The 12,466-nt window shown below is 40.2% G+C and overlaps 2 protein-coding genes across 4 annotated transcripts in view; both read right to left on the reverse strand.

Annotated features, from left to right (window-relative positions):
- map2k6 (mitogen-activated protein kinase kinase 6) overlaps positions 1 to 3,559 on the reverse strand; it is a 29,602-nt gene extending 26,043 nt beyond the window's left edge. Inside the window, exon 1 of the mRNA XM_044103731.1 lies at positions 3,098 to 3,559. Within this exon, the coding sequence (XP_043959666.1) occupies positions 3,098 to 3,257 (160 nt within the window). The 5' untranslated portion in view covers positions 3,258 to 3,559. The remainder of the gene's footprint in view (positions 1 to 3,097) is intronic.
- A 759-nt stretch (positions 3,560 to 4,318) lies between these two features.
- Positions 4,319 to 12,237, reverse strand: btbd17a (BTB (POZ) domain containing 17a). Of its 3 annotated transcripts, none has more exons than XM_044103732.1 (4): positions 11,983 to 12,237; positions 8,668 to 8,825; positions 7,605 to 7,899; positions 4,319 to 6,045 (listed from the first exon to the last, which is right to left on the reverse strand). In XM_044103732.1, exons 2-4 carry the CDS (start codon positions 8,744 to 8,746, stop codon positions 4,971 to 4,973), a joined length of 1,449 nt encoding a protein of 482 aa, XP_043959667.1. In that variant the 5' UTR covers positions 8,747 to 8,825; positions 11,983 to 12,237; the 3' UTR covers positions 4,319 to 4,970. The 3 variants fall into 3 exon arrangements, with proteins under 3 accessions (XP_043959667.1, XP_043959668.1, XP_043959669.1); XM_044103733.1 differs by having other exon boundaries at positions 4,343 to 6,045; positions 8,668 to 8,811; XM_044103734.1 differs by having other exon boundaries at positions 4,343 to 6,045; positions 7,605 to 7,896.
- Positions 12,238 to 12,466: the final 229 nt, after the last annotated feature.

The following is a 12,466-nucleotide window of genomic DNA, read 5'->3' on the forward strand; positions in this document are numbered from 1 at the left end:
CATTACTTTTAAGTATGGTACTCAAGCTGCATAATTGATCAATATTTTCTTAACAAACCTGCAGCTTTATTTGCCTTCTATGACAGATGAGATGAAGCGGTCAAATGATACCACTGAATCCTAAAATTAGTCTCCATGAGTGATGAGCACAAGCACAAGGAGGAAGCATAAAAAGATATGCTACCCCTTCATTAAGTCTAAAATGACTGAAAAAAACCATAGAGCTGTCACACAGGTGAGCCATCTGGTGACTCATGAATCTGCTGAGCACAAATCAGCCATTCAGCCATGGAGACTTTAGTTTGATGAGCAATTTTTTTCTTTTGAGATACTAAAACACATGTTGGCTACCCAACATTCAAGGCTTTCTGTGCTCACAAAGTCTTGAAAGCAAAAGACAATCCCCTGAATCTTGAGATTTCAGTGTCTCAAAAATAGGAGATTACAAAAGCAGAACTGAACGGCGGCATGTAAAAGCGGAGCAAAACTACTGCAGGAATACCACAAGAGAATCAATACCAGAGAGAATCAACTGTTAGCATCTCTAATTCAGCTCAGTCTTTAGGCTTCCTTCACATTTTCCAGACTCAAATTTCCCACTTTTTATAACATTTAAGGCCTTCAACTACAAAACATTAATCTTTAACTGGATGAATAGTTGTTGGGTTTTATTACCTGTAGGTTCTACAAATCAAGAAGCAAAACGATGACTTCTGTAGTGTGGTATGGAGACATGTTACTGCTGTTTTGGTATAAGAACTATAAATCAGCTCAATTTCAACCAAAATATCCAACACTATATAGACTTTATTTTTTTTACTCCAATTTATCAAGTCTCCAAAGGGCAATTCATTTGTAACAAGTAGTGGCAGTCATCACACATTCCCACAACAGCAAAATAAAAGATAAAAATAAAATAAAACAATAATAATAAAAATTAAAAAAACATGCATTCTTTGATAATGCAACGCAAGCGGTTATGACAACATCGTTAGTGATTTTTGTACCTTTATAAAATATTAATTTCGGTGCTTTAATTCAAACCAGGGCTCCAGTTCACCTTGATTGTAAACTTGTCAAGAGTCAAGAAAAGTAGCAAAATAGTTCATTATTATTTTTTTTTAAAGAGGTATATTTAATAAGTCAAAAACTACTCATTTAATTTTAAATACAATTCAATGAAAAAATCTTAGCTATTATTTATGTATGCATCTTTAAATTAGCATCCTAGTAACAAAAATAGTTCTGTTTTGATGCAGGATTCTCTATATCTTATGGTTCACATAAGCTTTTTAAAAGAACATTGAACAAACTAGGGCATGAATGCCTCTAAATAATAACAATGCTATCTAAGGATTTTTTTGGGTGCAACAGTTTGGCCCATCGTAGTTCATCTTTGTGAGGCAAAACATTTGTATTTCCAACACTAATGTTCATATTGCTCCTCCTGATTACCAGCTGGATGAAATAATGAACAACTGCTTTAACATGGAAAACAAAAATACTATTATTTCTTAACCCAGCTAATTCTGATATTTTCCCTGAATGTCTGACCAGGACTTTACATTTAGCTTGAATCAGGATCTGATGACAACCTGCAACGCAATAATAGCTCAGTCAAACTGCTTCCACTGAAATTAAAGCTATGAAGCCGCAAGAAAATCCACCATTTGTCAAGTATGAAGCATTTAAAGTTACTCAAACAGAGAATAGCAAGAAATTCCTCACACTGGAGGAGCTGCAGACAACAGATCTTTCAGCGTATTTTGCTCAGACCAACTCTTTTCATCACTGGGGACCGTTAATGTCTCACATCTGCAGCCTTTTGGCCTAAAGGTGACCAGTGGAAGCAATTTTCATTCAACGCAAGCACCATTTTGCTGTTTCAGAAACCTACAAACGAAATCTGAAATAAAAGAAAAATCTGAAGTGAAAGATTAGGCGGGTGCACGACAGCAGCCTCGTGCACCAAGCGACGTCAGAGAGTGACAACTGAAACCCACTTCTGCTCTCAGGAAAGCCCCTGACCGACTCATTCATGTAAAGAACACAAATAAAACGTGTGCATTATTCATCACAGGATGAGCCAGATGCAACAAGACAGTTCCCCTGTTTAGGTGGGTGGCCACTTGACTGTAGCCGATAAACAGGCCCTGACCATCCGGGACTATCTCCCTTCTACCTGGACAACCACAACCGCCCCCTCCCCCAACCCCCACCCCATCCAGCCTGTTGCAGTTAGAGTGTGTGATCTGTGTGTGCTCTGCATGTTGTGCAATAAACCAGCCTCACTTTGGACTTCTGGGAAACACAGAGAGGGGAGGAAGAGGAAAAAAAAGAAGACATGAGCTGCATTTACTGCAGCTGTGCCCCCCCCCCCCAAGAGGTACATGCAAACTGCCTGCACCTTAGATCCTGAGGAGCTGGGCGGCTGCAGGGCTCAGGCGTTACTGCATGCTGCCTGAGCTCGGGGTCAAAGTGTGCTGAGCATGCCGCACATCAGTGGACACCCAGGTGTTTCACTCATATCCAGTTTCTGGACAAAAGCAGCAGCTGACTCTTTCCCTGCAGACTTTTAAGAGACTATGCAGCTCTTCAGCTCCCCACCCCCTTGAAGCTCATTTTCTATTTATAGATTATTATTATTAATTATTATTATTATTATTTTGTCTCCAAGAAGCAGAGACAGATCTGAGCACTGACAGCTGCAGAGTGTGCCGCTCTCCTGCACCAAAGCTGCACACTTTTTGGCCCTGGACGTGACGTGACATGGCACTTAGGATTTACCTGGAGCAGCGTGCATCAACTCGTGCAGAGTTGATTATAGAGAGTTCAAGTGTCCTTGTCTTTTCTCGTGACTCTGCCCAACATCCCCAGCCTGTGCGCTGCTATTAGCGTCAGTATGAGAACACACAGCATCGTCTTACCAGGAACTGTGCAAAGGGGAAGATCTCAAACAGGAAATGCAACTGACCCTCCTAAGCCTTGTAACTTTAAAATGCACCGACCGTGCTCGGGCTGCAGCCGTGCACGTTGCAAACCTTGCAGCTGTGATTGCATGTGGCTAGTTTTGCACAGATCGGCTTCATTTTCTTACCTCCCTTTGGCTGAGGCATTTCCCCTCTGCTTTGATGAGGGGGAGGGGAAGCACAAAAGACTTTGCCTTCTTTCTCGCTCCCTCCCTCCATCGCCCTCGTACTGGAGCTTCGGCGGCTTGCTTTGCAACAAAGATGCAAAATACAAGCCTCGATCTTCATGCACCTGGAGCCTTCTTGGGTCCGAGCCGTGCGTGTCCGTGCACGGGGCGCGGGTACGGATGCACAGCCCGCGCAGGCGTCGGGAAACCGGGTAATTTTGCAAATGCGCTGCAAAGAATTCTCCGCAGCACTTACATGATGGGCCAAGGCTGGCAGCTGAAAGCTCCTAACTTGGATCAGAGTGAGCCCCTGCGAGACAACGTTCTTCCTGCTTCGACCGCAGAGGATTGTGGGAAACTGAGTCGCGGGATTTAAACGGCGCGAAGCTTTCACTGGCTGCGTTTCACACAACAATCATGTTTTCTCAATTGTAGTTCACTTTACACGTCTAATCTAATCTGCTTGGAAAACAGAAACGGATCGAAACGGATTACTTAATTATAAATTAAACAGATTGAATTAAAAAAAAGGGGGGGAGGGCAAACAAAACAAAATCACCTAAAAATAAGTGGTTTTATATTTTTTCGGTTCGTATACGACTGTTCCCATGTACAAGAAAAAAGAAAGAAAAAAAGAGTAATTTAATTTATTTATAGAATAAATCATTTTGAAACTAGTAAATTTATATTATTAACTGTATTAAACTTATATAATTGTTATCGGAATTTTACCATATATTTTTGACCAACTTAGACGTGAACAAGTTTTTGAAATAAATAAATTCTTTCATAAATATTTATGCTCCACGTTACGGCCCTGGCCTCTTAAGGCTCTGCAGGCTTGTTTTTGTTATGCAGGTTCAGCTATGACAGAAAACCTTCCTGATTGGCTGCCTGAAGGATGCAGAGGAGCCGCGACCTCATTGGACCAGCAGAGAATTGTCAAGTCCATCAGACATTGATAAGGCCCACCTGCACCATATAAAACGCACCTGCAATCATGTTGTTATAGTCTGATGTTGTGTTTTGTTTTGTTTTTTTTCCTTTTAAAACACATTTGTTTGTTTAGAACTAATTATGATTCATTTTTCTTCCACTTCAGAGTAATTCACTAGTTTATTTGGTCAGGTACAAATACTTTTCCAAAGCACTGTATTTTTGTCAATCACAAAGACACACAGAACTGTAAAAGTCTTTATTAGTAGGTAACACGAATCATATATGAGCAACAATAAATTTAATTAACTAAGTGATCAAGTGTTGGGACATCAACAAATTCATACAGGAAAGAAATAAAGATTGAAAAGTCACAATCTAGTTGTTAGGAAAGGGATTTGGTGCTCAGAGAGCAATTATTTAATGATTTATTAATCAGAGATGTATTTTCTGATACAACCTAGTTATGACTCATTAACATAAAAAGCAAATACTTTTTCTCTGGGCTCATAAATTTACTGAAAATAGCACCTGAAGAAATAACATTTAGATAAAAGAAAACTGCTGAATGTTTTTCGTTCTTCTTATTGTCAAATACACGGTCAATAATTTACAACAAAATCATGAAAAAATGTAGTTTTTTTGTTTTTAATCCACATATGTTTCTTTTTTAAGGCTTTTGAGCAGTTTGGATGGATTCATCGATGTGATTTGTTTTGACAGTACAAGAACTGAGAATAGCACCAAGCTACGACATGTGTTCATGATTTTCCTCATAAACCTTGCCACAAGACGGAACACTGGAAATCTTAGTTGCCAAGTGAAAACAGTAATTTTATGTGAAAAGACAAACAAGAGACCAAGCTAGGAGGATTCAGATATGAGTGAGGGCTTACAGTCAGTTCTTGGTGGTTATGAGGGTTTGGTAAAGTGGTTTCACCATGACATGGAGAAAGAGGGAGCTGTCGATGAGGTACTCAGAGGTGCGCCTGTACAGATTGGCTTCGGCCAAGAAGTCACCGTTTTCCTCAGTGCTCTGGTGGAAGTTGTAGACATGCTTCACGACTAGCTTACCGTGCTGCTGAGCCATCACAAGAATTGTCTTTTGGAAGTTCACTCCTGCAAAATCTGCACTGGATGTTGCTGGAGTGATGATGATGCGAGGGCGCCCTCCTTCCACACGTGTCGGCTGCATGGCACCGCTCTCTGTGTACATGGGCCTTATGCTGAGAGGTAACCAGCGTGGTGAGAACAGGGCATTCCAGGTAACTCGTTTGCTAGCATCATGGCTGCTGGGCCCCAGTTGAGTTTGGAAGCTGGTGCTGCGGTCGTCCCGGGTCGGATTGTTGATTATCCAAGGCGAACCCCACACTGCAGACAAATAGTTTCTTGGGACAAAGAGGCTACAATTCACGTCAAAGTATTTTGCCATCTGCAGTGGCGAGGCAGAGTGAAACTGGTAGGACATGTACAGCAGGTCACGGACTGACTCCTGATAACGAGCCAGGACTGTTGACTGGGTCTGCAGGTGGAAGAGCTCCCTAGGAGGCATCATTGCATAACGCACAGCTCTTAATGTGTTCTCTGCCGTCAAACCATCGGGCTCATTCTGGATAATCCAGGCCTCTAGAGCTGCAAAGAGCTCCATCTCACTCTGTAGGACGAGATCAGAGCGCTGAAGCAGGGTCATAAGCAGCTGACTGCTGATAGACACCCACTCCCCACTCTGCAGCACAGATGACAGGTTCCAAGCCAGGTACTGCAGACAGCTATCCCTCAGAACAACATCCCCTGCCTGCAGAGCATATTCATACCAGCCTGCCACATGACCAGAAGGTGAGTCTCTGGCCAAATTTTGGGTCATGTAGTTGGTGACACCCTGCTGGAGGCTCTGCACTTGGTACTTGGTGGCCAACTTGTGCAGAGGCGTGGCCTGGTCAAGACGAAGAGAAATCTCTCCACAATACAGATATCTGCACAAAGAAAAGGGGATAACAGGTTTGCATCTTCAAATGTTACCCACAAAACAACCAAACCTTAGTCACATATTTAAATGCTTCTTTCAAAATTTATTGCAGGACAAGTAATGAATAGTCTGTTCAGAAAAACGTTCAGCAGAACGGTGAGCTGAAGATGCAAAGACCTGCTAATGACATTTCTATTTAAGGTATTTTTTTTGTTACCGAAACCTTTGGCTTTGTCTTGGAAACTTTTATTGATGTATGGGCCATTATGCATAATACTGCACCACAATGTAACAATCAAGTTTCAAAAAGCAACTTATGAGGTTTTGGAAAGTAGCTTGTACATTCTAGGAAGGTAATGTATATGTTTTTGAAAATACTATATATGTACTGCTCACACCCTCCTCCTTGCTCTCTCTCTACTATGCTACAACTCCTTCCCAATAACAGAGCCTGACATGAATGCTAAGGTTAGTTAGCAGTTTTCCTGTAATGGTTGTTTCCATTTAGCGAACTAAAAAAGCTTGACTGACAGCACTAAGACCTTCCTCCTGTCACTGATTGGTTGTTTATGATGGAAGTGGTACATTTCTACAGATGATAATCTGTCTCATACTATGCTGTCACAATATAGTGACAGTTCTAACAAATAAGTAAAAAATATATATTTTTAAAGTAAAAGTTATTGCAGGGTAAATCATGGGATACAAATACACTTTTAGTTCCTGGGAGTAGTCTTTGCATTCCATGACAGTAATTTGCTAAACAGGATAATGCACCTTAAATTCTAGACAGCATGCCGTAGGTTCCAGAAAGTAACCCATACATTTTCGGAAAGCTAGCTTGAAGATCACATTATAATGCAACCTGGTTACTAAGATCTGAAAAATAGTAACGTGAAATGTACTCCAAGTTCTGAAAATATGCAAGTCTAACAACCTTTATTTTGTTGTTGTTTGTTTTTTGAAAGAGATTATCATGTCTTTATCAAACCTTAAACAATACCAGGAACAAATATTGTCATGTTTATGAAGAGAACTGTCAAAACCATTACAATTCTTGCTGGTATGGAATGCACCAAGTAATGCTGAGTATGTGCGAAGTGGTATTCGAATCTAAATAACTGTTTCCCAGAATCTCAGTTTCCATTAGCATACCAAAACAGCAGGTCAGAGAAATGTGCTATGTTCATCTTAAGTGATGTTTGCATGTGGATAAGCAATGCAAACACAGATAAAAGGGCTTGGTTTTCTAAAGGTGTTTTCTTTTTCAGTCCAGAAAAAACAAAGATTAAGGTGTTCAAGAATCTCATTAGCTCCTGAGAAATAGAGAGTTGTTTTTCTGTATTGATTATATTGAGTGTCTTTGTCCGGTCTCCTTCTACCTGCCACACAGAGGTTTTCAATGGCCAGCTCAACAGTTTCCCTCACCCGTCAATTTTCTGCTTGACTGACCAAAGGTTTTGATTTGACTTCAGTGTAGTGCATGGAGCAACCCTCTAGGTGGCAAGATAGCTCAGCCTGACTTTAATGGTAGGATGCGGTGGGAATTCACAGCTCCAGCCTCACCTGATGAACTTGTCAAACACAGCGGCGCAGTCGGAAGTCTCTCTCAGCACCATAGTGCTGCTGTTGCGGCTCAGCAGCATCTGCTCAAACACCGAGCTCTGCAGAGAGAGCACCAGGGAGTGAGCCTGGATCACCTTCACCTCGTCAGCATTGGGCGTCTCCACACGGAGAGAAACGTCACTTCCGTTCCCCTGAATCAGCAGGGCCTCCAGCCGCTGCAACAGTGTTTGGGAGTGGCTGATGGTGTTTCCATCACTGCCTCCTTCCTGGGAGAAGTCAGCTTTGAGCAGACCTGCTTCCAGAGAGTGAAGACCAAAAAAGAGATGGAGGAACTGGAGAAGTTAGTGCATGTCACATTCAGAATACAGCTCACATTCATAGCTTGCCAACAAGTTGTCAGTGACTATTTACTGGGGCAGATAGTGGGACAGTATCATGAAAATCAATGGCATTGATCAGCCCAGCTGCACTTGCTGTGTGAATAATGAAGGATTGTGGGTCATGTTTAATTAAATCTTTGTCTCAGTGCACCATCTCCTGCAGCCTTTCCTCTGTTGGACTGCGCTGTTTCTGTAGCTGCCGGGATTTCAGAATAGATTTTTGTCAAGAAAAACTCAGTTTCCTCTTTCTGATTCTCATACATGTTTGACACTTCCTTCCCTAAGTGTCATGCAGAAACAACCTATTGTGAACTCACCCACCGGCTGTGAGGTTCCGGTGAGTAAACCCACGCACTGCAGAAATCCTTTTATAAATAGAGTGAGAAAAAAAAATCACAGAAATCAAAGCTACTTTTTCAGGTCTTCTTCTAGATGACTTCCCTAACATCTTTTTCTAAATGTATTTAATATGACTGCCATTATAGGATTTCTTGTGTTGGATTGTAAAGATCCAAAATACAATTACTCTACTTTCAGTCGAAGAAACAGGTAAAATTCCTCATTTCCCCCCACCTCTATCGCCACTTCATTTTATTTCTTACATCACATGAAATTCCCACTTGCAATATTGCCCATTTTTTTTCCCAGTCAAACTCTGATGATATTTTTTAGTTGTGGCTTACCTGCAGCAGTCACCTCCACCTGCACCCACATGGTCAGAAGCAACATCCCAGCATGGATGAGATCAGCCCGTTGAGCCATCTTCTGTCTTGCCTGTCCTCACCGCAGTTGGACTTCTGATTCCTGGAGCCTGGCTGTGTGAAGAACTGCACAGACATTGCTACAATAATTGATTAGTGGGTGGAAACATGCTAGAATTGATGCTATGATCACCACTATGACTAACTTTTCTCTCCTCATCAATACTGGTTGAATGACATTGATCTGATGAGGTTGATGGCTCCCAAGGAGATTTAATTCTCTAAAAGGGAGAGCAGGAAAGTTTAACTAATTCCAAATAAAATTCAAGAGCTTGAAGAAATCCTCTATAACAGCAATGGCTCTGAGGAAGTCAGTTTCTATCTGACAGACTAAGATTTGGCTCAATCTTGTTGCTTCAATGTTGCTTCAGTTCATTGATATTTGACAATTGTTTCCACGCTGTTCTCGTAAGATCCTGCAAAGCAAAGTTAAGGTATGGACTTCGACTGGGTCACTGAAACTTTGATTCTTTTCTTTTTTACCCATTTTGCTGCGCATTTGCTGTTAGTTTTGGAATCATTGTCTCATTGATGACCCAGTTTGGTCAACACATCAGTTGTTAGATTGCCTCACATTTCAGTCTAAATTTCTTTAACATAAAGAGGAGTTTATGGTTGGTTGAATGACTGCAGGGCACTTTGTTCCTGTGGCTGCCAAACAGCCCTTAATCATCAGTTGTAACCTACTATTTGCTTAATTAAGAACTATAAAAACAGTAGCAAGGCTTACCAATATACCGTGCAATGAAACCCAAAATAAAAGACAAACACAAGTCAGAAGAAAAAAAAACATATAAGATTTAGTTCAAGGCAAAGGAGCACAAGTGTATTTTAAAATGATATTAAAATAACAGTAAATGTTTTCCATGGTTTAGGTGCTGCAAAAGAATAAAGCTGTTTTTCCACTCAGTTTTCATAATGTCTTTGAAACTACAACAAGCAGTTGGTCTACTGGTCTGAGTCAACCAGACACAACACATGGGTGCTGCAGTTCAGACAGATTAAAAAAGGCAACATTATTAAGAGACTTCAAAAAAACAACAAATAAAAGAATTTTATCTCATACTGGATGCCAATGGGGGAAACTCAAGGTTGGAGAAATGTGCTCAGGTTTACTTGAGTTTAAACATCAAGGGGTGTTTTCTAATACCTGACGTTGAGCTTCTGAAGCCTGATTCTTTTTTGAGTTTTTTGTTTAAAGTGTATTTCATAAATTGAGGAATAAGGCCATAAAAGAAACCATGGTAGCCTGCAGGCAGTTTTCAGGCAGAATAGTCAATTTTTTTGACACAGCAACTGGAAAAAATAGAAGTTTACCACTGAGATTAATTCTTTACTCTCAGGTTTTATGGTAGGATTTCTCTAATTTCCCTAGTTTGTGATTCGTATTTTCTCACCACACTGCAGGGGACTAACTGTATTTACAGCAGTTCCTGCTGGTGCCATTAAATATGAACAACATTTCAGTGTTGTTCTCATTAAAGTTGGGAAAAATCAGTTTTATCCATATCCTGATTTCAACAAGAAACTGTAACAGAGGCTGGACAGAACACCCAGCTGGATGTGTGTTCTTCATGCAGTTATTTGTGTCAGTGTGTTCACCCAGTTCCACCAATGAGCGTGACACTTCTGTCAAATGCAATTTATTTCCAGCTTCAGGCTACAAAATGCTTCATTAGAAAGGGCAGTGAGATATACAATCAATATAGTCTCAATGTCATTTTCATTCAACTCAACTCTTTTCAACAGGATGTTTATGCCCACAAATGCAGTCTGACTCATTTCTGTTGATGTTTGTAAGTACTGAACCCTTAACAATGATGTAAAGTGTGTCTGAGTTCATATAGCTGTCCACTGATCGCTTAAATCAGAGAACAGCTAAATAGACACATTTGATATCACAGTTGATATTTGACACTGATATCACATCTGATATCAGTGTCCAATGCAGTGCAGTTCATGCGCTACATTTAAACTGTGATGAGATGTAAGGTATAGGAGAAGATCTTAACACTGATCCAAACCATTCATCTTCAAGTAAACTCATTTCATTATCATTAACACAGGCAAAACTGTTGCCTCAAAAGTTGCCATGAGGACCCATTTAGTGCCTGGGGTCCCTAGATGGTGAATTCAGTTCAATCATTATTAAAAACAAATCTCTTAATGTTGTCTGGTAATTTAATAAGAGAACAGTCACAGTCAATGTGCACCAACAATCCCCCTTCTGACATTCTGCAAATTGCATTTACATGTTTCTTCCAGTAGAGGGCAGTCTGATTGTGACTTGACAAGGACATCCAAGCAAACAATTGCTTAGTGTCTTATTTTTATTAATAGGCAATTAGGCTACATTTAAAAGTCAGCTGATAATCAGAATGCAATATTTTTATGGAGTGAATCAGTAAAAATGCAGGAAAAAAAAATATGAGATCACCACAACATTCTAAAAGTTTACAGAATGGACAGTGTCATGATTGTTTCCATAACAGCTTCTGCTTTCGGATTTTTTTTTACTCTCAGCACTCTTTCTCCTCTTTCAGAAGTTCCTGTTTTGAAGTATGTTCCTCTATCAGTGCACATGGTTTAGTCAGTTCTCCACTGATTTAGTCAGCCAGTCTCAGCAACTTCTTAAAATGTTTATGAGCTATTTGTTTTTTGTTGTTGATGCTAAATTATCCATTTTCTCAAGAGGAAAAAAGGAAAATTACATATACAAAATAGAGCTAGGCACTTTATAAAGAATGTGAAGAACAAATTTGATTTTTAGTTGAATTACCAAAAAATACATTTCAATATGAATGTGGGAAAAAGTTTTAAAATTAGTCCTCTCTCAAAAGTCTGGCATTTTCAAAGGTGTGTGTAGACTTTGAGTTTCCGCTGTAAAGCACCAAGTGTAAGATCACCTAGACGTTTAATGAACAGGTTAATGAAATAAACAGGAAATCCAAGCTGGATATGCACATGGAAGTTTGGAGATTCCAAAACATATGAGCTTTACAAGCTATTTGAAAAGTCTTGTAGATCTTCAAAATCATGATAAAAATAAAATACTAGCTCTTATTTCTATGTATTTTATGTTTTAAAAAGGGTGTACTTGATTAAAGTGAGCGATTAACATTTGCCTTTTTGTCACAATTTTTTGCCATGATTTATAATGCTCCATTCTTCTTTTGAGAGAGGACTAATTTAGAGTGCTGATTAACTCTGCTCCTGCTGGGTGCTGATTGTTCTCACCTGTCCTGTTGTCTATGTAAACTCCAGCTGTGCTCACTCTGTGTGACTTTGGTTGTTGTTATTCTTGCCAAATGAGCAAGGTCCTGATTGTAAACCTGACTTGTTATTTTCTGAGTCCTGACCATTGCCTGTTCCTTGTCCACAAAGTGAGCCACTCTGACTTTGGTTCGGAACTGTACCTATACTGTTATTGGTACAATAGGTACTATTGTGGATTTGTTCCAACACCTGTGGATTAAATCCACAGGTTTTGGATTTGTTCTGCACCTGTTGCTGCGCCTCTTTATAAATTACACCAGGGATCCTCAAATCAAGGGCTCATGACTCCATCATTTAACTCAGCTGTGTTTATACAGAAACTTATCTAAAAGTTGCAGGAGACTGGCACAGAAGGCCAGAATTTAAGGACCCTTGTCTTAGAGGATTCAAGATCCTTGTCTTGCAGATGTTCTCCAGGGAAACCACATCGCAGTCTGACCTGAAA

This window comes from Gambusia affinis, linkage group LG20 (genome assembly GCF_019740435.1).
Source record: "Gambusia affinis linkage group LG20, SWU_Gaff_1.0, whole genome shotgun sequence".
NCBI lineage: Eukaryota > Metazoa > Chordata > Actinopteri > Cyprinodontiformes > Poeciliidae > Gambusia > Gambusia affinis.

Excerpts from the sequence above, each read along its gene's own strand:
- btbd17a (XM_044103732.1), bottom strand. The coding sequence starts at position 8,746 with ATGGCTCAACGGGCTGATCTCATCCATGCTGGGATGTTGCTTCTGACC. Across the intron at positions 7,900-8,667 it reads GGTGGAGGTGACTGCTGCAG|CAGGTCTGCTCAAAGCTGAC; the intron begins GTAAGCCACAAC and ends ACTCTCTGGAAG. Across the intron at positions 6,046-7,604 it reads GTGTTTGACAAGTTCATCAG|ATATCTGTATTGTGGAGAGA; the intron begins GTGAGGCTGGAG and ends TTCTTTGTGCAG.